Genomic DNA, 25,930 nt, shown 5'->3' on the forward strand with positions numbered 1-25,930 from the left:
TTATATCTCTAGCATCTAATGCTGTGTCTAGTAACTGGGAGCTGCTGACATGTTTACATGAGTAAACAGGTATATTGAAGGCACAGAATTAGGGAACTCTTTAGGGGCCTTAGTCCCTTATGTGTCTGTATCTCACAGACACACAGGCACATAGTACTTTAAATGCTGCAGTGTATAAATAGGATAATGAGATGTAAAATATTAAGTAACAGAAAATGAAAAGCCTCAGAGAAGTAAATTTGATACACAGAATGGTTCCAGTTCAATTCCTGTGTTCGTAGTTCACAGTGAATATCATATTGTATTTCAGTCTTCTTAGCAGGTCAGCAGTAGTTGAATAAAGGATATACAAAGCATGTGTGCATGCTAAGTCGCTTTAGTCATGTCTGACTCTTTGCAACCCTATGGACTGTAGCCTGCCAGGCTCCTCAGTCCATGGGATTCTCCAGGCAAGAAGGGTGGAGTGGGTTGCCATGCTCTCCTTCAGGGGATCTTCCTGACACAGGGATTGAACCTGTGTCTCTTGCGTCTTTTGCATTGGCAGGCAGGCTCTTTACCACTAGTGCCACCTGGGAAGCCCGGATATGCATTTGGAAAATGCTGCCTGTACATCAGTAAATCAGTGTGCATGTCCAGTGCTCATGTCTTGAATCATTGGTTTGTACATGGTTATATGGGATACTTCTTTTCTGTATTATATACCATTTCTTAAATAAGCTTCCTGTGTAAGTTACTATATAATAATTACTGTGTAGATATGTTTGGTATATTAAATATATAGAGAAATTTTAGGTCAAAACTATTGTTAAATTTGATTTTTTTCTCCTTCTACAGAATATCAGTATTATAGCTCATAGTTTTGATAGCATTGTCCTAAGATAATCAGTTTTATATTACCAGCTTCAGTTCAGAGGACTGAGGGAGCCTTCACTGAATATAGTGTTATAGCAGTAAGCGAAGTTATTCAGTCCAGTACTTACAGTACCAACATTTTAATTGATAGTTACATCCAGAGCATCATATATAAGAAATTAAGATTGTAGCAAAACATATGGTTCATTGGAGAACATTCTATAGAGAATGATAACTGTAAGGGATTGTCAGCTATCCAGAGAACTTTTTGTGAGTGGATAATTGCTTCATAATTACTTCATAATTGCTTCATAATTTTGGATAGCAAAGGTGTTAGTTTATCTGCTTCTTTTCTTAAGTGTGAAAGCAGAATTTGGAAGGCATTTCCTTTTACTTTTTCCTCACAACTTTTTATTTTGAAATATTTCAAACTTAGGGAAAAGTAGCAAGAATAGTATATTGAACACCCATGTACCATTCATACAGATTCACCAATTGCTAGCAATTTGCTACTTTGCTTCTGTATTTATATATTAAAAATTTATGACTTATTTGAAGGTTGCAGATATCATGATCATAACACTTTACCTCTAAAAATGCTATAGCATGCAAACATGAATCTTCTAGAAATCAACACATTCTATATAACCACATGATCACACTCAAGGAATTTAGCACTGACACAATACTATAGTCTGAAATACATTCCACGTTCAGATTTCTTCAATTATGTGCATATGTAATATGTGTGTGTGTGTGTGTATACACACATATGTATGACTTTTTTTTCTAATTCATAATTGGATCAAGGACTGCACATTGCATTTGGTTGTTACATCTCTTAATCTACAGTGCTTCCCCACCCTTCTTCTGAATCCTCTCTTTCTTCTCCCTTTTCCCTCACCCTCCTCACAGTTTTGAAGATTCTAGCTGTTTGTTTTGCAGAGTGTCCTCAATTTGGATTTGTCTGATTGTTTTAATATTTTTCATAAGTAGATTCAGCTTAAACATTTTTTGCAGGAAAATTACATAGGTACTGTGTTCTCAGTGTGTAACAACATCATGGTGCCTGTGACAGTAATTTTGGTGAGGATAAATTTGATCATTTGATGAAGATGGGATTTGACAGATTTCTCCATGGTAAAGATTCCTTTTCCCCTTTGTAATTAATAAGTAATCAATGGGAAAATACTTTGAGATTATATGTGTATCTTGTTCCTCAATAAACTTTCACCCAGTGATTATATGTGTATCTTGTTCCTCAATAAACTTTCACCCAGTGATTTTATTATTCATTGATGATTCTTGCCTGAATCAGTTATGGTAGTTGTAAATGGCAGTTTTCTTTTTGCATGATTCTACATTTATCATTTGACATTATTCTACTAAGAAGAGTTTTTTCCTCCCTCACTTAAAAAAAAATTGTGTTATTCAGAGTATTATCTATTCATATTATTTATTTTGAAATTTATGTTGTCTCATTTGACTGGTGGCAGCCCCTTTTAATTTCCTCTCATGGTTTTTCATTGTTTCCTGTCAGATTTTGAGGACTTCTTTACTTATTGGCACCAAATATTGATATTTTAGCCTGACCTTGTATTTCCTTTGCTCCATCTCTGGAATCAACCATTTCTCCCAAGAAAGCCTGGTTTCTTTTAGTGTGGAGTAGTATATAGGGCAGTATGTATATTCAGTGTTAGTGGAATATTTTTGCTTCTAGGTTCTAATAGTGGACAGAGATAGCAAATATATATAAATTAATTTTTTGGAAAAAATTTTAATGGAAGTATAATTGATTTACAGTATTGTGTTAGTTTCAAGTATACAGCAGAGTGATTCAATATATTTGCAGAGTATACTCCATTATAGGTTATTACAAGATTATGAGTATAATTATTTATCCTTGTTGCTTATCTATTTATATACAGTAGTTGGTATCTCTTAATCCCTGAATCCTCATTGTTGAATTTATTAGCTATGGGATTGTCATAAATAGCCTTTATTATGTTGAAATGTGTTCCCTCTATACCAACTTTGATTAGTTTTTATCATAAATGAATGTTGAATTTTGTCAGATGCTCTTTCTGTGTCTGTAGATGATCATGTGATTTCCCCCCCTTCTTTTTGTTAATGTATTACACTGGTTGATTTGTGGGAATTGAGCCATCATTGCATCCCTGGAGTGAGTCCCACTTAATCATGGTATATGATCCTTTTTATGTATTGTTGAAATCTGTTTGCTAATATTTTGTTGATTCTTGTATCTATATTCACCAGAGATATTAGCCTGTAGTTTTTGTTTTTTTTTTGTAGTGTCTTTGTCTGATTTTGGTATCAGGATAATGGTATCCTCATTGAATAAATTTGGGAGTATTCTCTTCTCTTCAGTTTTTTGGGATATTTTGAGATGGCTAGGGATTAGTTGTTCTTATATGTTTGGTAGAGTTCCTGTGAATCCATTCAGTCCTGGGCTTTTGTTTGCTGGGAGTTTTTAAACTAATTGTTTCACTACTAGTGATTGGTATGTTTGGATTGATTCAGTCTTGGAAGACTGTATGTTTTTAGAAATTTATCCGTTTCTTCTAGGTTGTCCAATTTGTTGGCATATAAATATCTGTAGTGTTTTCTTATGGTTTTTTGGTATCTCTGAGGTCAGTTGTAATTTTTTCTGTTTCGGTTCTTATTTATTTAGGCTCTCTTTTTCTTGGTGAGCAAGACTAAAGACTTATCAATTTTATCTTTTCAAAAAATAAAAAATAAAAAAACCCGGCTGTTGGTTTCATTGATGTTTTCTGTTGATTTTTATTTTGGTCTCCATTTATTTATTTCCTGTGATCCTTATTATTTCCTTCCTTCTGCTATCTTTGGATTTTGCTCTTTTTTATAAGTAACTTAGATTGTTTATTTGAGGTTTTTTTTTTTGTTTCTTGAGGTAGCCCTAAACTTCCTTCTTAGAATTGCTTTTCCTTTGTGCTGTAGATTTTGGAAAGTTGTGTTTTTATTTTTATTTATCTCCAGGTATTTTCTGATTTCCTCTTTGACTTCTTCATTGACCCAGTAATTTTTTTTAATAGCATGTTGTTTAGTCTCCACATGTTTGTGTTTTCCTATTTTTTCCCCCTCTAATTGATTTGCATTTTAATACTGTTTTGGTCAGAAAAAATGCTTCCTGTAATTTCTGTCCTCTTAAATTTGTTGGGACTTCTTTTGTGGCCTAGAATGTGATCTGTCATGGAGAATGTTCCATGGTACTTGAAAATAATGTGTATTCCACTATTTTCAGATGAAGTATCCTATAGATATCTACTAAGTCTGGTCTAATGTGTCATTTAAGATGACTGTTTACCTACTGATTTTCTGACTGGTTGATCTGTCCATTGATGCAAGTTGGGTGTTCATGTTCCCTACTATTATTGTATTATATTGTCAGTTTCTCCATTTATGTCTGTTAATATTTGCTTCTAGGTGTTCCTATACCAGTGCATATGTGTTTACAAATGTTTCATCCACTTGTATTGATCTATTTATCATTATATAATACCCTTCTTTGTCTTTTGTTATAGATTATTTTAAAGTCTAGTTCCCCCAGCTTTCTTTTCATTTCATTTGCTTGGGATATGTTTTTCCATTCCCTCACTTTCAGTCTTTGTGTGTTATTAGCTCTGAAGTAAGTCTCTTATAAGCAGCACGTAGATGGATCATTTTAATCTGATCAGTCACCTCATCTTTTTTCCTTTTTTTTTTTTTAATTTAAAGTAGTTTGTATTGCATTATAGTTGCTTTGCAATGTCATATTGGCATCAACTGCATAGCAGAATGAATCAGCCATACATATATCAACTCCCTTTTGGATTTCCCTCCCATTTAGGACACTATGGTGCATTAAGTAGAGTTTCCTGTGCTATGCAGTATGTTCCCATCAGTTATCTATTTTATACACAGTATTGATAGTGTATATGTGTCAGTCCCAATCTCCCAGTTCCTCCCGTTCCACCCATTTCCCCCTTGGCATCTATACATTTGTTCTCTATGTCTGTGAGTTTATTTCTAATTTGCAACCAAATAGATTCCACATATATGCCTTAATATACTGTATTTGTTTTTCTCTTTCTGACTTATCAGTGACCTTCACTCTGTAGGTCCTCTTTCTGCCTTACTTCATTCTCTGCTTCTGCTGCTAAGTCGCTTCAGTCGTGTCCGACTCTGTGTGACCCCATAGACGGCAGCCCACCAGGCTCCGCCGTCCCTGGGATTCTCCAGGCAAGAACACTGGAGTGGGTTGCCATTTTCTTCTCCAATGCATGAAAGTGAAAAGTGAAAGTGAAGTCACTCAGTCGTGTCCGACTCTTAGTGACCCCATGGACTGCAGCCTACCAGGCTCCTCCGTCCATGGGATTTTCCAGGCAAGAGTACTGGAGTGGGTTGCCATTGCCTTCTCTAGGTCTATCCAACACCTTATGTCTTTTGATTGGAGTTTTATTCAGTTGACATTTAAAATGATTATTGTTAGATAAATACTTCTTGACATTTTTGTTATTTGTTTTCTGCTTGTTGTTATTCTCTGTTCTTCTTAGTATAATTTCTTCCATTGTGATTTTATTTTATTTAGTGGTATGCTTGTGTTCCTTTCATTCTAATTTCCTGTATCTATTGTAGGTTTTTGATTTATGGTTTCCATGGGATTTATATGTGTTGACATATAACTATATCTACTTGTTTTAAACTGATAGTTATAGAAGTTCAAACACATTCTAGAAGATCTACATTTTTAACTCCCTTTCCCTAAATTTTGTGTTTTTTAATTCATATTTTACATCATCATATTTATCCCTGAACAGTTCTTTGCAGTTATGGTTGATTTTATAATTTTTGTCTTTTAATCTTCATAATACCTTATTTAAATAGTTGATCTACAACCTTTACTATATATTTGGCTTTTCTAGTGGGGTTTTTCCTCTCCTATAAATTTTTCTTGTAGCTTTATCTTTTTTACTTACAGAAGGCCCTTTACCACTTTAGAATTGATTTAGTGTTGATAAATTCTTTTAGTTTTTGCTTGTCTCTTCTTCAATTCTGAATGATACTCTTGCTGGGTAGAGTATCCTAGGTTGTATATATTCCTCTTTCTGCATTTTAAATATATCATGCTACTCCCTCCTGGCATGCAAAATTTCTGCTGAAAAATCAACTTAAAACCTTATTGGGGGTTACTTTGTATGTGACTTTTTCTCCAGCTGCCTTTAGAATCCTCTTTGTCTTTAACTTTTGCCATTTTACTTAGGGTATGTCTTGGTCTCTTTGGTTTTCTCTTTTTGGGATTCTGTGCTTCCTGTACCTAGATATCTGTTTCCTTCTTCAGGTTCAAGAATTCTTCAACCATAACTTCATCAAATATTTTCAACCCTTTTTTCTCTCTTCTTTGGGACCCCTATAATGTGGATAGCATATGCTTAATATTGTCTTAGAGGTTCCTTCCTCATTTTTTAAAAAATTGTTTTTGTTTTTGCACCTCTGATTGAGTGATTTCCATTATTCTGTCTTTCAGAGTGCTTATGCTTTTTTCTGTATCACCTGGTCTGCTGTTAATTTCCTTCTAGTATATTTTTCATTTCAGTTATTGTATTCTTTAGCTCTGACTGATTCTTCTTTATATTTTCTGGTTCCTTGTAAGATTTCTCACTGTGTTCATTTGTTCTTTTCCCAGTTTCAAGCAGCATTCTTACTATGAATGCTTTATCTGGTAAATTATTTCTTTCATTCGTTTTTTTTTTTTTTCCTTCTTCTTTTCCAGAGTTTTTTCTCATGTTCTTTCATTTGAGGCAAATTTCTCTCTTCTCATTTTGGTAAACTCTCTGTGTCTATGAAATTGGGTGAAGCACATTATCTGTCCTGGTCTTGAAGGAGTATATTTACATGGGAGTGTCCCTATACACTCTGCAGTTGCCCTGTGACTTTGGTAGAAGAGCTGGATCTGAAGTGAGCACGGGTCACATGTTTGCTCAGGGTGGACTCACAGCTATTATCTTGGTAGGAGGTGAGACTTGAGATGAAGGTGCTGGAGCTATTCTCAGGTTTGAGCCAAAGCTGTGCTTAGTGGTTGTTGCTGCCCTCTTGGGCACAGAGTCATGTCCTAATATCCTGGAGCAGAAGCCCTGAAGTCCGAGTCCAAGGTGGTTCTGTTCCCTTTAAGTAAGTGTGTTCTCTCTCCCCTCTCAGCAGTGGGACTGTCGTCCCCAAGGGGAACAACACTAGAGCAAGAGGGGCTGGTACAGGCCAAGTCGTTTGCAAGGATGGTCACAGCATGCCACTCAGAGCTCAAGACAGCTCCCCATCAGTTGTCTCCATTAGTATCAGCAGCAGTTGCACTCTCCCTATTCAAGTGAAGTGTCTTGTCCAAGCCAGCTCTGTCCCCTCCAAGTGTGCACTATCCTTGACAATGCACACTAGCCTTCACACTGCTGCTGGAGCCGTATCTTACAATATTATGTGAGTCCTGGTATGACTGCCCGCCACCCCCACCCGCTGAAGTTTTTAACTTTTAAAATTATCCACATTGAGCCTCAAGCAATTCATCAGCTGAATTCAGTCTTTCCTACCTGAGTGCTGGTTTCTGTGGCAGTTTTTGCTTCAAATCTCTGCTCCCCTAAGCTGCGACTCTTTGATTTTACCTATCTCTCCAATCTTTGCAGTTTGCCCTGTGTCCTCTCTTATGGACCTAGGAATGGTTGCTGATTTTCCAGTCTGTTCTGCCTTTTTTTATTTGTTAGGACAGAATGAGGTCTTCCGAGCTCTTTACATGTGGAACTGGAAATCACTGCCAGTCACTGTCTTTTAATTGTGAATTTTATTTGGCTAGTCCCTCTCTGTCAACGTGCCAAAGCTATTTTCCTCTATACAATTTTTATCCGTATATAACATTGACATTTACTCCTAGCGTTAATCATTTTGACATGCGCAGTATGATGTCAACAGCAGTTATTGAATACCATCGATTTGAATTGCAATTTCTTTTTATTATTAATTTTTACTTATTAAATTTCTTAGTTCTTATTGCTTACTCATATTTAAGAATTCTATACAGTTGTGTTTATTTGTAGTGTAGTTTGTTTCTTTTTTTTTTTTTTTTTCAACGTACTTCCCACTTTTACTGGACAGAACAGATACATATTTTTAAAATGGGCTTTACAATATGTGGTTTTATCACTGGCTTACAACTAAACATATTGTGAATATTTTCTTTTACTACCATTGAAATTGCCCAGTATAGAGAAATCATAATGTATTAAGCAATCTTTATATATCGGGGGAATTTAGATAGTTTTTTTAAAGGAGACTTTATTCTTTTTACAAATCCTTCAGAAAACAGGTACCCTTGTTTCATACAGCTTCCAATAGATGATAGAAACTTGCCCTTCAGCTTAGCCTTTTAACTTGCTTTTCTGTAGCCACCGGATCAACCAAGACATTCATTTTATTTTCTCAAATCTCTCCCATTTGCTTCCACTTTTCTACCTAGTCACCCAGGATACACGCACACCTGTTACTCTAGCATCCTGTCTCTCGCCTTGGATATCTGCCCCCTCCCTTCTCCTCTGCTCCCCTAACAGGTCCTTCCTTTCCAAGATACTGTCTTAACTGATGTCAATCAACTCCATCCAAAGCCTTATGCTCAGTTCCACATTGAGAGTAACCTTTAATAATCTGAATATAAAGTTCAATTGTTTAAAGGAAATTATCTGTAAGCCCTTGGCAGAGTTACATGTATCAGAAACACAGGAATCGGGCACAAGATATGGCTTACTCTTTTATTTTTTTAATTAGTTTTTTGTAGAGGGCAGGGCAGAGGAAAGTAATTGGTGTTTTAAGGAAATCTTAGGGACCACAGGGAAATCTATTCACTGTTTCAAGGCAACTAACAAATTATCGTCTCTCAGTTGGGACATTAGAGAGACAGACTTTACAGGTCATGAAATCTGCATGACAAATGTTGAAAACAAATGTGGGTTAATAATAATTTTGTATAGCGAGGCAGATGCCAGGTAGCATAAGAGCACATGCAGACAGTGTTAATTCTGGAGTCCTGGAAGCTGTGAGGTGCTCATCCATCACATGGCCGTCACAACCAGGTAGGAATGACTGAGGAAAGCAGCGAAGCTGGCCATGCCAGCATTTACACATGGAACACTTCCTGGGCAGCCAGGTGTCATGGGGCACAGACCCACAGTTCTCTTTGCGAGAGTCATGCTCACAGTTGCGTCCGTAGAAAGAGGGAGGGCAGGCACAAAAGGACCCCAGCATGCAGGTTCCCCCATTCAAACAGCAGGTTCTGTTCAGCTCCTTACTCTTCTGGATTCCCATGGATGCTACAAACTGGGAAGGCTGGTGACGAATTGCAGGCTCCTCTTGGGACCAAAGGCCATCATCTCTGAAGGCCAGGTCTCCCTGTGACAGATGGGCAAGTTCAAGGTCGCCCAATCCAGCAACTAATCCCAGTTCAAGGGCTCTGCAAAAGGCCATGATCAAAATCACACTGTAAGAGAAGCGCTCCATCTTCCTCTGGTCTGTGGCCCCTAACAATTTAGAAAGAAAAAAATATTAACCCGGCTTTAATTCACAGTCATTGCCAAAACACCCAAAGGAAAATGTTAATTTCTTGATGTGAAAAAGAGCATTTTAAAAGAAAAATATCCCAGATGAGAAATATGCTTTCCCCCAAAGTTCTTAGAAGCAGAAGTCGGGCCGTCCGGCGAAACTAGGGGACTCCTCACGGGGTCTGTCCTAACAAATGCTTGGACTATAACCTTCAGCTAGTTTGTTTCTTTTATCCATTTGTCTTTTGAAAGAGGGAAGTTTTATGGATTTTAAACTGCAAATTTTTGAATGTCTGAAAATGGCTTTAGCTTTATTCTTTCACATGAATGCTAATTCTGAGGGAATATAATTCTGTTTCACAAGATTTTCTTTCAGAACTTCAAAGCTACATTTCATTGTCTTTTTAACATCATAACATTCCAAAAATGATATGATACCAGTTTTTTTGGTAGGCAGTCTTTGTTCCCTGTTGAGTTAAAAAATTGAGAAGCAAAGGTCTGTAGTCTTAAGATTTCTAATTTACTTTTGTTTTCCTAAGAATAGTTCTATTAGAATTAGTTTGAATTTGAGGATAGGTAAGATGAAGGGTATAGTTTTATTTAAAAAATCCCAACTAATAAACTCCCATTTTTCCCCCAAATCTTAAGCTTGAATAAAAGGAAAGCCCCTCGGAGTCAAATAACTTTCCCTCCTATTGTCATCCTACAGTGTCTTTTTAATGCTTGTGTCAGTGAGTAATGCCCAGTTGCCTGGGGTAGCATATTCTCCTTCCTCCTTTTTGACTACGCCTGAATTTATGTATTTTGAGTTAGAATATAGCTTCCTCAACAATTTGTTTATTGTCTTCTTAATGGACAGTTCAAAATAAAGCTTTTCCTCCAGGCAATTGTAATTTTAGTTTAGATGATGAGCTAGAGATGGTGTCTTCTTTTATACCTACAATTCCTATCCAGGTGTTTCAAAATTTGTAACTGCTTCTTAACTGTTTGTTGAAAACTATGTAATAACTTTGTATCTTTTTATATAAACAATTTGTATCTTCAACTATCCCTTTATTTAGTTAATTTTTTTTTTCAACTTAGACCTTGTGCGGACAGTAATGACCTCACGTTTCCGATTGCCTGCTGGCAGAACCTACAATGTACGCGCATCAGAGTTGGCCCGAGATAGACAGCATACAGAGGTGGTTTGCAACATCCTTCTTCTGGATAACACTGTACAAGCTTTCAAAGTTAATGTAAGTATTTTATGTGTTTTTAAATTTTGATATTTTGGTTATAAATCTGAATTTATACTAAGTTTTAAAGCTAAAATTGTTTAATTATAATACAGTTTGAAAAGCCTTAATCAGTGAGGAAAGTCTTGTTAGCTTGGGTTTGTAACTATCAAATACACATTCTAAATTCAAATTGGGTCTTTTAAGAGGTTGACAAGCCAGCAGTGGATTATTGGTGGAGCAGGTCAGTAGTATGTGGGTGCATGCATGTGTGTGCTCAGTTGTGTCTGACTGTAGCCTGTGAGGCTCCTTTGTCCATGAAATTTTTCCAGCAAGAATACTGCAGTGGGTTGACATTTCCTCTTCTAGGGCATCTTCCTGACCCATGGATTGAACCTGCGTCTCCTGTGTCTCTTGCATTGGAGGCAGATTCTTTACCACTGAGGTTTTTGTAGATGTGTTTGAAAGTATGAACAAAGGCATTCCTCTTTTTTTTTTTTATTTAAATGACTGCAAACCTACAGAAAAGTGAAAGAATAATATTATGAATACCCCCTACCCTTTTCCTGGATGTTCTTAACATTTTGCTCATTTCTTTTATCTTTCTTTTTCTGTCTGTATTTTCCTAGCCTTCTGAAAGTAGGTGATACACTTTACCTGTGTTTCAGGAGCCTATTGTGTTTGTCATTCAGTCGAGTCCTACTCTGTGACCCCATGGACTATAAGCCCATCAGGCTCGCCAGGCTCCTCTGTCCATGGAATTCTCCAGGCAGAATACTGGAGTGGGTTGCCACTCCCTTCTTCAGGGGATCTTCCTGACCCAGGGATGGAACCTGGGTCTCCTACATGGCAGGCAGATTCTTTACCATCTGAGCCACCAAGAAAGGCAGCCTAAGAATCTCATAAATTACTGCTATACCATTATTGCATCCCAAAATTTAACATTATGAAAACAGTAGTACCTAATACATAGTCCATATTGAAACTGGAAGTCCTCATTTCCACATCTCCAGGATAACACTTTGATCTGCTTCCTGCTGTGTTACCCAGGTATTTCTAGACTTTGAAATCTTTACGTAATATAGAATATTAATCTTCAGAATTCCTCTCTTTTGTAACAGCATGGATAGACCTCATGCTAAATGAAATCAGTCAGACAGAGAAAGGCAAATATGGTGTGATTTCACTTATATGTGGAATCTGGAAAAAACCTGAACTCAAGAGAGTAGAATAGTTTTGGCAGGGCCAAGGGATGGGGAAGATTGGGGAGATGTGGGTTAAGCTTCCAATTATCAGATAAGTAGGTTTTGGGGAGCTAATGTACAACATGGGGTCTAATGGCAACAGTACGGTGTTACATGCTTGAAAGTTGCGAAGAGAATGAATCTTAAATGTTCTCACCACATGCTGTGTTTATGTTACATTTCCCATCTGACATAACTTTCTTGTTGTGCACTTTAGTTTTGTATTTTTCAATGTAGTAATCAGCATACTATCTACTTACTCTTTCAGGAAGACATATGTTTAGTATATTTATATATGTTTATATTTAGACCTTTTTAATATGCTTTATATACTTAAATATCATTTCTAATAGAGTTGAGTATACTACTAGGAACTTTTTCTATCATTACTTTAGGATATCAGAAAACTTAAGAGAAACAGTGTGAGAAATTGACTGTTGGATATGTAATAGATTTATTCCTCTTGGTGTCAGAACTGAAATCATTCAGTGTCAGAGTTGCTTTGCACTTTTGTTATTGATGCTGTATATTTTAATCTATGTGAACAGTTCCCTAGTTATGCAGCTTATAATCTATGCAGTGGTTCATGATAGCCTGCACACTAGTAGAGGGGCTTAAACTTTGCTGGTTATTCTTTCATGTCCATTAAGTACCTGAAAGTCTGAGAAATGCCCATTGCGGACAGTTCCTAGATTCTCCAGCATCTCTTCACTGGGAAGGAGAACCACTCAGTTTCGTTTGGAGATTACCAGTGAGTGATTTGTAACATCTTAGTTGTTGGATCCATTACTTTCCCTAAAGATTTATATATCATAGGTAAAACATTCATTGTTGCCAAAGCCTGCTTTTTTTTCCATCTGATATTCATCTCATCAAAGTTTTTTCTTTATATTTTTCTGAGAGAAAATATTGTGCTAAAGGAGTTGATAGACCTTTATTAGTTCTCTCTCTTTCTCTGTGTGGACATAGGAGTGAGATAAGCTCATTACTGTTGCTTCAGTTTCAAGTTCTGTTTTCATGGCCATTCATTTTACTGTAGCCAGCCTATCAATCTGTCTCCATCATGCCCTAAATTATCATCAATTTACCAAAAACATGTTTCTATTAGAAACTTAAAATATATAATATCTGTACTATAAAAGCAAAGATGTTACTTTACCGACCAAGGTCTGTCTAGTCAAAGCTATGGTTTTTCCAGTAGTCATGTATGGATGTGAGAGTTGGACCATAAAGAAAGCTGAGCACCTTAGAATTAATTCTTTTGAACTGTGGTGTTGGAGAAAACTCTTGAGAGTCCCTTGGACTGCAAGGAGATCCAACCAGTCAATCCTAAAGGAAATTAGTCCTGAATACTCTTTGGAAGGACTGATGCTGAAGTTCCAATACTTTGGCCACCTGATGCGAAGCCCTGACTCCTTAGAAAAGACCCTGATGCTGGGGAAGATTGAAGGCAGGAGGAGAAGGGGATGACAGAGGATGACACGGTTGGATTGCATCACCGGCTCAATGGACGTGAGTTTGAACAAGCTTTGGAAGTTGGTGATGGAAAGGACTGGCATGCTGCAGTCTTGGTGATGGACAGGACTGGCATGCTGCAGTCCATGCGGTTGCAAAGAGTCGAATATGACTGAGTGACTGAACTGAACTGAACCCGTATTATACATGGATTGATTTCAGTCTATGAGGATTTTCCCCTAATTTTTGTTTTTATTTTTACTCTGGTAGAGCTGTTTAGCAGTAGACTGTGTGACAAGGAAGGGTTCTGTAGAACCAGCCTGTTGCAGTTGCTAGGATTGTGCAAGAAATTACCCCAAAACTTCATGGCGTGTTTATTATCCTTAGGGATTTTGTGAGTCAGGGGTCCAACAGAGATGATTTATACCCACTGCTGTGTATGTTGGACCTCAGCTGGAAGACTCAAAGGCTGGAGGCTAAAATTGTTTGAAGTCTAGCTCACTCGTATGACAGTTACTTGAGACCTTAGATGGTCACCTGTATGTGACCTCTCTGTGTCCTGAGCTTCTTCACAGCACAGTGAAGTGCCTTCTAAAAGTAAGCATCCTTAGAGAGAGTGCCAGGATGTGGCCACATTACCTTTTCTCATCTGGCCTTGAAAGGTACATAATGTCAGCTCCACCATATTCCATCTGTCAAGACTATCAGAAAGTCACACTTGAGATCAAGGAAAGGGAAATAGACTGTCAGTTGATGGAAAGTAGCAAGGTGCTAAAAGATCATGTGGGGTCAGACAACTGCTGTAGACTCTTTGGGGAAAGTATAATCTGCTAGTGTGTTCCTCTGGTGCGAGGCTTCCATCTAACACATTCTCTTCACACAACTATACCTGTGTTCACCTTCATATGTTCTTAAGAATGTTCTCCCACAATTGTCTTCCTTGCTCCCTGAAAGATGGCTGACATATTAGAGGTCAAAGATAAGAGGGAGATTTAATTTTTACTGTCTACCTTTTATATCGTTTAAATTGTTTTTCTGGGTTTTATATATTTATTTTATATGTGAATATATGTAAAATTGACATATATAGTTATATTTGGAAAAACTGAAATAATACTCAAAATGTATGATCATTTCTTTAGCACACATGATTCAGTGCACAGTTCTGAGGCACTTCATAGGTAGCAGTATTAAAAGACAAAACAAGACTTATGCAGTGAGGATTTATGTTTGTTTCTTTCCGTTTTTGTCCACATAGCATTATTCCCTCAGTTTCCTTTTTGTTCTCTTGGTTATGTATCTCCTATGTACTCAATAAAGAATAACTGATAATTTTTTTGTTGAAGTATTGATACAATTGATTTATAAAATTATGTTGTTTCTGGTGTATAGCATAGTGATTCATTTTTGTTGTTGTTGATTATATTCCATTATAGGTTATTATAAGATACTGGGTATAATTACCTGTGCTATACTGTAAATCCTTGTGGCTTATCTATTCTATGTAGAGTAGTTTTTTAATTCCGTACCCCTAATTTGTCCCTTCCCTTTGGTAACCACATGTTTGTTTTCTGTATCTGTGAGTCTGTTTGTGTTTGTATATATATTCATTTGTATTATTTTTCAGATTCCACAGAAGAGTGATATAAAGCATTTGTTTTTCTCTTTCTGCTTACTTGGTATGATAACACCTAGGTCCATCCAGATTGCTGCAAATGGCAATAATGCATTCTTTTTTATGGCTGAGTAATATTCCATTATGTATATATACCACATCGTCTTTATTCATTCATTTGTTGATGGGCACTTGCTTGGATTCTTTGTCCTGGCTATTGTAAATTGTGCTTCTGTGAACATTGGGGTGCATGTGTCTTCAAATTACTGTTTTTGCTTTTTCTAGATACATACCCAGGAGTAGAATTGTTGGATCATATAGTAATTCTGTTTTTAGTTTTCTGAGGAACCACTCTACTGTTTTCCATAGTGACTGCATCAGTTCACATTCCTACCAACAGTGGATGAGGTTTCCCTTTTCTCCACATCCTCTCCAGTATTTGTTACTTGTAGACTTTTTGATGATTGCCTTTCTGTCAATTCTGAGGTGATACCTCATTGTGGTTTTGATTTGTGTTGCTTTAATAATTAACGATATTGAGCATCTTTTCATGTGCTTGTTAGTCGTCTGTATGTCTTCTTTGGGAAAATGTCTGTTCAAGTCTTTTGCCTATTTTTTCATTGGAATGTTTGTTTTTATGATATTGAGTTATAAGAACTGTTTGTATGTTTTAGATATTAACCCCTTTTCAGTCATATCATTTGCAAATATTTTTTCCCGTTCCATAAGTTGTCTTCATTTTGTCGATAGTTTCCTTTGCTGTGCAAAAGCTTTCAAGTTTAATTAGATCCTATTTATTTTTGCTTTTAGTTCTTTTGCTTTGGGAGACTGAGCTAAGAAATTATTGTGATAATTTACATCAAAGAGTATTTTGCCTGCGTTCTCTTCTGGGAATTTTATGGTATCATGTCTAACATTTAAGTCTTTAAATTGGCTTTAAGTTTATTTTTGTATGTGTGTGAAGAAGTGTTCTAAATTTATTGTTTTATGTGTAGCTGTCCAGTTTTCCCAGCACTACTTGTTGAAGAGATTACCTTTTCTCTATTGTATATTCTTCTCATCTTTGCCATAGATAAGTTGACTCTAGGTGCATGGGCTTATTTCTGGGTTCTCTAACTGATAATTTTTTAAAATGGTACCAGTGCTTAATTATTAGACACAGATGCAATAAATCATAGACTTTTCCCCACTGAAGTAAAGTGAAATTCAGTTAATAATATTCTAGTTATGTTGTAGCTTGTGTTGATGAGTATCTAGTTGGCTGAAACTTTATCTTGTTTTCATCTGTCACAGTATTTGTTAACCAAATCCATAGTACAGACATAATTATAGAGGTAGAATTAGCAGGTGGATGCTGATTGAAATGGGAAGCAAAAGGAGTGTAAGAATGATAGACATACCTAAATGGAACTTACTTGGAATCATTTTACAATCATATTTGTAAAAGAGGATAGAATTTGGGGGAATTTTCTTCTCTGGTTATTGCTCCATTGTCTTTATTTTTCATATGAGAAAATAAGTTTAGATAATAGATAAATAAGTTTAGATAATTTCATATGAGAAAATAAGTTTAGATAAGTTTAAATAAGTTAGAATTATTAGGTTATTTGCAAAGTCAGGGACAGAGCCGGTAATATGTGTATGTAAGAAGGTTTGTTTGGACCTCTTATTTTCAACACTTTGCTATTAAATATCATTTATTAGGTATTATTTCTAGCTGTACTTAAATTTGATTTCTTAATTCCTTTAAAAATACTGTCATTTATACGTCATTCAGATTCCGTGAGAAATTTTTTGCTTTTTGGTTAATTGGTTTATTCATGTACACGATTTAAAATAATTGTTCCATTAATTGTTGCAACAAGAACAGACCCCTATGTTGTTGCTCCTTAGGAGTAATTGCATTTGACACATTTAGTTTTTTCTGTCATGTTTATTACTGTGGTTCTAGGGAACATGCTTACGGTATTTCTGGTTTTGTTTTTTGTTGTCCATATTATGTATTGACTTTGGAGAATGAGACTAGATCTTATACCTCTCCTCCCCCTCCATACACAAATACTTCCCCTCTGTCATCCTTTAAATAAACAAAGGAGTTAATGTAACAACATTTGGTTAGTTCAGAATTTCTTTTCCCTAGAGGGAAACCCTTCGGTCATCTGCTGGAGCTTGTAGAACCCTGATTGGGTCTTCTGAGAGCTGAGTGAAGGGGACTGTGAGGTCTCAGCTCTTCCATAGGTAGACTTCTGTTTGTTAAGTAGATTTTTCCTGTTTTCAGCTCAGTAAAAATCAGTCAGTTGTACCTGATGTTTCTGAGTCTAGATTATTACTAGGCCATTTTCTTCAGAGAGTGAATCTCTAGTTCTTGTATGATTGGCAGAGGAAGGAGAAGTGAGAGCTGGTTGTGGAAAGCAGTTACAGACACACTCTTGAGTGGAGCCCTCACAGCACTGTCATGGGTCATAAATACACATTTCTGTCCAGCCTGCCTCATGTAACCTTGAGATCTTTCAGATTGATTTTCAACATGTGCTCTGAAGGAGAATTTACTATTTACCAAGGTTTTTGAGGAAAACTAGATGTTAAAATGGAAGTGGACATATTTAGTGCAAAAAGTATGATAATTGGCCAATTGTCATCAGTCAGTCAGTCAGTTCAGTCGCTCAGTTGTGTCTGACTCTTTGCGACCCCATGGACTGCAGCATGCCAGGCTTCCCTGTCCATCACCAACTCCCGGAGCTTACTCAAACTCATGTCCATTGACTCAGTGATGTCATCCAACCATCTCATCCTCTGTTGTCCCCATTCTTCTCCCGCCTTCAGTCTTTCCCAGCATCAGGGTCTTTTCCAGTCAGTCAGTTCTTCACATCAGGTGGCCAAAGTATTGGAGTTTCAGCTTCAGCATCAGTCCTTCCAATGAATATTCAGGACTGATTTCCTTTAGGATGGACTGGTTGTATCTCCTTGTAGTCATAGTGTTTGAAAATTGTCATAGTGTTTGAAAATTCCAGCATTGTAGTATATGATAGATCATTAAATCTTTTCTTTAATTTGAAGGTTTTTCTCTAAACTATATAATATTAAGCACTAGAAAAGTATCAATTCGATTTATAGTTGTACATAAAGTTGCCATATTTCTTGGTTTATTCTTTGATTGTTTTTTGTTTTTATCAGGCATGTATAGTTCTTAGGTCTTGTATCATATTTGTCATGTATAAGTCTTTACTGATAAAGACATTTACTTTTAAAAAATAAATGATAGATATTATTTTAAAAATGTATTTATTTTTATCTGTGTCAGGTCTTAGTTGCGGTACATGGGCTTCTCTGTAGTTGTGGCGTGCAGACTCAGTGGTTGTGATGCAGGGATTTGCTCCACGGCATATGGGATCTTAGTTCACCGACCAGGGATCAAACGTGAGTCCCCTGCATTGAAAGGCAGATTCTTAACCACTGGTCCACCAGGGACGTCCCAAGACATTTACGTCTGTTGAAAGATTTCCTTGGCAGTTACGCAGTGATGAATTTAAAAGTTTTTATTTTGAAGATTTACTAGTTCTATGATTATACACAGTTACTCTCCCTTTCTGTGTTGCAAATTCTTCATTTGTTAAGAAAGAACACGTATCTTGCATAGGACGTTTACAATTAAATGAGAGTGTTTATGAAGTGTTGTGTATGTGTCTGACTCATAAGATTGATTCTTTATTGCTTGTGATCCAGTCGACCTATTCTCTAGTTCCAGAAGTGTTTTCTTGGAAGAATATTATTAAAATTTCACAAAATAGCAATCTCCCATTTGCTTTATGTATCTATATGATATTCTTACATATGTACTTTGTACATGTACAGTTTCCAAAACCCAGCTTGTTTCTGGCATATTGATTAAAAACACATGTACACAGGAATTCCTTGGCAGTCCAGTGGTTAAGACTCCATGCTTTCACTGCTGAGGACCCAGATTTAATCCATGGTCAGGGAACTAGGATCCTAAAAGTCAAGTAGCAGAGCCAAAAATAAACAAAAAGAAGTGTACATGAAAATTGTAAAAATGCAAGTTTATTCTTAAAGAGTTGTCAAATGTTACATCTTTGAGAATTAGATATTTTTTATCTTGGCTACTACAGTAAATTGTCATTGTTCATAGATTTTATTTAATGATAATTATTTAGTGCATATTATACATTATGGGGAAAAGTTTCAGAAAACAGCTGTAGGCCATTAAAATTTTGATGAATATGATGGATTCTACTTAGAAAGATCCTGTAACTTAGTGTCCTCTACTTTAGAAATAATGTATAATTTTCTTGTTTATTTATTATAATATGTATAATACATGTTATGCAGTATGGTGCACAGATCTTTGCTCTACACCTGAATGAATGCTTATCTCTGTATGTATCTGGGGAACTACCAGCAGAGATTAAGTTACTGAATACTTCCCTCAGCAAGAAAGATTCTTGTGCTAAGTATTTCTTACTCCATTTTATCTTTGCTAGCTTAATTTTTGGTTAACCTTTTAGTGTTATGCTTTCAGTGATTACCTTAGAAATTGCAAAATTTGTCGACTTACAAAAGCCTACTTTTATTTATACAGTTGACTCTTTAACATGTTTGAAATGTGTGATTCCACTTGTACATGGATATTTTTAATGACTGCAGTACTACACAATCCACATTTGGTTGGCACTGCAAATATAGAATCATGGATATGGAAACTGTAAAGTTACACACAGATTCTCTACTGTGCAGAGGATCTGTACCCCTAATCCCCAGGTTGTTCAGGGGTCAACTGTACTTATACCATGTTTACCCCAAATGCAAAAACTTAAAGCAGTTTGAATCTATTGACTAGTGTCTTGGTTTTTTTGCTATCATTCTTATATTTGCCACCCTCCTCATATATTTTGGGGCTTCCTCCTCATGTTTTTGGGCTCCCCCGTTGGCTCAGACAATAAAGAATCTGCCTGCAATGCAGGAGACCTGGGTTTGAACCTTGGGTTAGGAAGATCCCCTGAAGAAGGAAATGGCAACAGACTCCATTATTCTTGCCTGAAGAATTCCTTGGACAGAGGAACCTGGTAGGCTACAGTCCATGGGGTTGCAAAGAGAGGACAGGACTGAGCATAGGATCAAAGTGGTCCACTACCAATTTAACTGGCTGTCAGAATAAAATTCAATACTATTTGGAGGAAGATAACACTCCAGAGCTTCTACACTAGGGTTGAATAGGGGTCAGCAAACCTTTCTCTTAAGAGGCCAGCCCTATAAGACATCACTTTAAACTGTCAATATTCTGTTTTCCTTTATATTTACACTATTTGCATCTATTCATTTCTTATATATCTGTGCTTTCATTTAGAATTTTTCCCTTCCTAAAGAACCTCTGTTATTTTTTTTTTGAAATAGAGTCTATTAATAACAGTCTTTCAACTTTTTGTTTGTCTGAAAATGCATTTAGTTACTCCTTATTTTGGAAGGTAGTTTTTCTGCGTATAGAATTCTACATTGATAGGCTTTTTTCTCTGTGGTTTAAAGGTATCATTTCATTGGCTTTCATAGTTTCCCTTGAGAAGTAATTTTTATTCTTTTTGTTTTCAACCAGGGTGAGAGAGAAGTCCTTTCTTCTGTTTTTGAGTTCTCTCACTTAATTTTTAATTCTAGTCTCTTGTCTATAATATACATAGATATGGTTTTGTGTTTGTGGATTTGTCTTGCTTGGTATTCACTGAGCTTCTTGAACCCGTGGGTTGATATCTTATAAAATTTGAAAATTTCTTATCCTTTACAGATTTAAATATTGCTTCTGGCCCATTTTTCCTTCTCTCCTCTGGACTCCAGTTACATCTGTTAGACTGTTTGACTACATCCCACATCTAACATATGTTCTGGTTTGTTGTTTATAATTTTTTTCTGTAATTTGACTAGCTACTAACTTGTTCTTGAATATGCTAATTTCATTTTTTGCTGTGGTTATTCTGCTGTTAAAACCATCCAACCAATTCCTATGTTTCACATACAGTATTCTGCAGTTCTAGAAGGTCTACGTGATCATTTTTATAGACTATAACTCTCTTTTGAGGTATTTCATATTTTAATCTATTTTGTCTATTCTGCCTCTATTGTCCATATGTTAATCATAATTATTTTGAAGCCCTTACTGACCAAGACCAACATGTAGATCCCTCATAACTCTGTATTTTTGTTGACTGCTTTGTCTCTTAATTATTAGTCGCTTTCCCTGCTTCATCAATATGATTGATATTGTGAGGATAATGTAGAGAGTGTGTGTGTGTGTGTGTGTGTGTGTGTGTGTGTGTGTGCTCTGCTGTGTCCAACTCTTTGCTGCCACATACATTGTAGCCCACCAGGCTCCTCTGTCCATGGAATTTTCCAGGCAAGAGTACTGGAGTGGGTTGCCATTTCCTACTCCAGGAGATCTTCCCAGCTCAGGGATTGAACTCCATCTCTTGCATCTCCTGCATTGGCAGGCAGATTCTTTACCACTGTGCCACCTGGGAAACCATAATGTAGAGCAGCAGATAGCAAACTGACCACTGGGCTAAATCCAACCTAGGGACAATTATTATGTGGCCCATGAAGCTAAGAATGGATTTTACATTTTTCAAGAGAATGAGCAACAGAGACTATTTCTGGTCCTCAAAACCTGAACATATTTACCTGCTGGCCTCTTATGAGAAAGATTTGCTGACCCCTATTCACCCCTAGTGTAGAAGCTCTGGAGTGTTATTTTCCTCTAAACAGTATTGAATTTCATTCTCACAGCCAGTTAAATCGGTTCAGTTCAGTTCAGTTCAGTTGCTCAGTCGTGTCTGACTCTCTGCGACCCCATGAATTGTAACACGCCAGGCCTCTCTGTCCATCACCAACTCCCGGAGTCTACCCAAACCCATGTTCATCGAGTCGGTGATGCCATCCAACCATCTCATCCTCTGTCGTCCCCTTCTCCTCCCGCCCCCAATCCCACCCAGCATCAGGGTCTTTTCCAATGAGTCAACCCTTCGCATGAGATGGCCAAAGTATTGGAGTTTCAGCTTCAACATCAGACCTTCCAATGAACACCCAGGATTGATCTCTTTTAGGATGGATTGATTGGATCTCCTTGCAGTCCAAGGGACTCTCAAGAGTCTTCTCCAACACCACAGTTCAAAAGCATCAATTCTGCGACGCTCAGCTTTCTTCACCTTCCAACTCTCACGTCCATACATGACCACTGGAAAAACCATAGCCTTGACTAGACGTACTTTTGTTGGCAAAGTAATGTCTCTGCTTTTAAATATGCTATCTAGGTTGGCCATAACCTTCCTTCCAAGGAGTAAGCGTCTTTTAATTTCATGGCTGCAGTCACCATCAGCAGTGATTCTGGAGCCCAAAAAAATAAAGTCCGACACTGTTTCCGTAGTGGACCACTTTGACCCTGTGGAAACTTAGTTTTAGCTGTTGGTAAGTAGGACAGATCTGTTTTAACTTTGTTTTCTTTCAGAATTTGGGCGTGGGTTGTCTAGGGTCTCCTCTCAATGCTGGGTTATTCATCAAGGTATTTCTTCTCTGATGAAGGCTGAGCTTCATTTCTTCGGAACTGTGCAGCCTCTGAAATCTTCATTTAGCTAACAACCTACTAACAGCCGTTCTCTCTTAGGCCTCTAGGAGTCTCACCCTGTGTGTGTGCAGTCTAGGAGGCAGATGAGGACCTGGAGGGGATTTTTATGTGATTTCTATAGCTTTTTCTTTTTCACTCTTTCCTCTAATAACCTGCCCCCACCCCAATCCAGCTATCTTAGCAGTACTAACGTTTTCTCTTCCCAGCAAGACAGCCACTCTGCTTGGGCTCTGTTTCTCTATACCATAATTTGGAAAATGCTATTAAGGAGAAAGCTACTGTGAATGTAGGATTTGATTAATCTGAATCTCTTGTATCAAGGATAATAGTGTTGTGTTGGTTGTCATCTAATGCTTGCAAATAGTGTTCTCTCTGTCTCTCTTTCTGTATTTGATCAAGTTTTTGTAGATCGTTTATAGCAAAAGGGTATTCTAACACTAGCTGCTCCATCATGACAAGACCAGAATTCTGATTGTTTTGCAATGGGAACTATATCTCATAACATAATAATGGATTTTGTTTTGAGAACACGCAACGTACTGCTATCAAGACAATACGGCAATCAAGATTGCTGGGAGAAATATCAATAACCTCAGATATGCAGATGATACCACCCTTATGGCAGAAAGTGAAGAAGAACTAAAGAGCCTCTTGATGAAGGTCAAAGAGGAGAGAGTGAAAATGCTGGCTTAAAACTCAACATTCTGAAAACTAAGATCATGGCATCTGGTCCCATCACTTCACAGCAAATAGATGGGGAAACAGTGGAAACAGTGACAGACTTTATTTTGGGGGGCTCCAAAATCACTGCAGATGGTGACTGCAGCCATGAAATTAAAAGACTCTTGCTCCTTGGAAGAAAAGTTATGACCAACCTAGACAGCATATTAAAAAGCAGAGACATTACTTTGCCAACAAAGATCCGTCTAGTCAAAGCTATTGTTTTTCCAGTAGTCATGTATGGATATGAGAGTTGGATTATAAAGAAAGCTGAGTGCGAAAGAATTGATGCTTTTGAACTGTGGTGTTGAAGAAGACTCTTGAGAGTCTCTTGGACTGCAAGGAGATCCAACCAGTCCATCCTAAAGGAGATCAGTCCTGAATATTCATTGGAAGGACTGGTGCTGAAGCTGAAACTCCAATACTTTGGCCACCTGATGCAAAGAACTGACTTATTGGAAAAGACCCTGATGCTGGGGAAGATTGAAGGCAGGAGGAGAAGGGGACAACAGAGAATGAGATGGTTGGATGGCATCACCGACTCAATGGGCATGAGTTTGAGTAAACTCGGGGAGTTGGTGGTGGACAGGGCGGCCTGGTGTGCTGCAGTCCATGGGATCACAAAGAGTCGGACACAACTGAGCGACTGAGCTGAACTGAAGTGAACATACTGCTTTCTCTGTTCCTTGATTCATTGTTCATTTGAGCCAAATAGAAGGACTTAGATCTCAGTGTATATTTGTAAATCAGGTCATTCTAAGATACATGGATTTCGCAAAGGGTATAAAATGACGCTGTGACATCCTGTTGGTCCCGTGGTTAAGAATCTGCCTGCCAGTACAGGGGACATGGATTTGATCACTGGTCCAGGAAGATCCCATGTGCCATGGAGCAGCTAAGCCCATGCACCACAACTACTAAGCCCACGCATCTAGAGCCTGTGCTCCAGAACAGGAGAAGCCACCGCAATGAGAACCTTACGTACCACAACAAAGAGTAGCCCCTGCTCACCACAAATAGAGAAAGCATGCACGCAGCAACGAAGACACAGTGCAGCCAAAAAAAAATGAATAAAATTAATTAATTTTAAGAAATAAAATGGCACTTGCTTTCCAAAGAATGTGGCCCTAACCAGGTGAGCCAACAGCTTGTTCTTTTAGAATATTTCAACTCACGAATTATTTGCCACGTTTAAGGTACACCTTAACCCTAGAGGAGCTGGGCTCAGCATCAGAGAAACTTTTTTTGGCTGATCAATTCTTAATGATTATTTAACAATTGTGCATTTGTCATTTACATGTCCAGCATCTTTAAAACAATTTATTAATATTTTAACCCATAGTTTGTCTGTTAACTGCCATATTCACAGTGTGCATGAAATACAGGGCTGGTATGCACTACTTTATGGCTTACTTAATATTCTTTGAGGAAATAGTCATTGAAGTGTTTTTGCCATCATATGGAGTTTTTATATTATATTGTACTGCATGTAAGGACTGTCTGTCTAGGCACTGGTTGCCAAGATTAATTTGATGAAACTGAGTGGTTAGCTGGGAGTCTGCTTTCTTCCTCTTGTTCTATGTGTGTCTCTTTTGAAGTTGAATGGCATGCCCTTCTCAGATGTGACCTATTCTTTGGAAAAAGATACATGACATAGCTTTATTTCTCTACTAGAACTAGCAAACAGCCTGTCAGTATTCTTTGGAGTGGTGCTGGTGACCACAGAAAGAGATGGAGTTTTTTGTCACATAAGTGAGCTACAGGACTCTGATGCCCCACTGCCTGTGATACCTGTGAGAGCCCCTTCCCTGGGTAATTCTCTGTGTTGAGTCCTTTTTGGACCCAACATTCCCCCAGAGGAAGCCCAGTGTGACCCTTTGCATGAGGCTGATGTTGGTGCTTGTGGTTGGGTTCTTCTGAGTACCGTACTATAGAAAGAAATTCCTTCTCAGCTTTGTACCCATTTAGGAGGTTAGGTAGTTAAGTATCTGTATATTAGAAATTTGGTTTTGTATTAGAGGTAGCATCTGTTTAGCCTTATTGGAGTCTTTGCCTTTATTTAACATTATTTTTAATTAAAAAAGACTTAAAATTTTGCTTCCAAAAGTTTAAAATAAAACAACACTGGACATGCATTGCATGTACACATGCAGCAAAATTGATCACTTTCAAAAACTTGTACTTATCCTGAAACTCTTTTCTCCTCCTGTTTGGGAATTCAGTATAGTAATATGTCTTCCTTTTAAATATTTTTCCTAATAGCTGGTTTTTTGACTTTTTTTGTTCATCTTTTAAATTCTACATATAATTTTTAATGTAACAGTTTGTTTAGTTTCCACAAAGAAAAACAACAGCTGTAACATATGAGGAATTAGTAGTACTGTTATGACAGACGTTTTTCTGAATATGCATATATTTCCTTTTGATGCTTCCTTTGATTTGTTTAAAGTAAACTTGAGAGTGTGTAGTTTTTGCTGTTTCTTTTGCAGTTATTTAACTATTTTCCCACAATAAGGAAATCTGGCGGAGATAAGGCCCTTAATTACATCGACTAGGTAGGTACTCAAATTTAGTACTCGATTAATTTACAACTTTGGATTCACTATATATTCTTT

General features: G+C 37.1%; 2 protein-coding genes across 17 annotated transcripts in view; one reads left to right on the forward strand and one right to left on the reverse strand.

Annotated features, from left to right (window-relative positions):
* PTPN4 (protein tyrosine phosphatase non-receptor type 4) overlaps positions 1-25,930 on the forward strand; it is a 272,678-nt gene that overhangs the window by 94,509 nt on the left and 152,239 nt on the right. For all 16 annotated transcript variants that reach the window (XR_014078556.1, XM_081575953.1, XM_081575955.1 and 13 more), the window contains one exon: positions 10,527-10,681. Coding sequence is in view for 15 of the 16 variants with exons in the window: in XM_081575953.1 (XP_081432079.1) it covers positions 10,527-10,681 (155 nt within the window). In the remaining variant the exon portion in view is untranslated. The remainder of the gene's footprint in view (positions 1-10,526; positions 10,682-25,930) is intronic.
* Positions 4,578-9,439, reverse strand: LOC145540415 (protein CRIPTO3-like). Its single transcript, XM_081574970.1, has one exon. It carries the CDS (start codon positions 9,400-9,402, stop codon positions 8,857-8,859), a length of 546 nt encoding a protein of 181 aa, XP_081431096.1. The 5' UTR covers positions 9,403-9,439; the 3' UTR covers positions 4,578-8,856.

Source organism: Giraffa tippelskirchi, chromosome 3 (assembly GCF_054371585.1).
Source record: "Giraffa tippelskirchi isolate mGirTip1 chromosome 3, T2T-mGirTip1v1.2.pri, whole genome shotgun sequence".
Classification (NCBI taxonomy): Eukaryota; Metazoa; Chordata; class Mammalia; order Artiodactyla; family Giraffidae; genus Giraffa; species Giraffa tippelskirchi.

Coding starts and splice junctions, on each gene's coding strand:
- LOC145540415 (XM_081574970.1), bottom strand. CDS start 9,402: ATGGAGCGCTTCTCTTACAGTGTGATTTTGATCATGGCCTTTTGCAGA.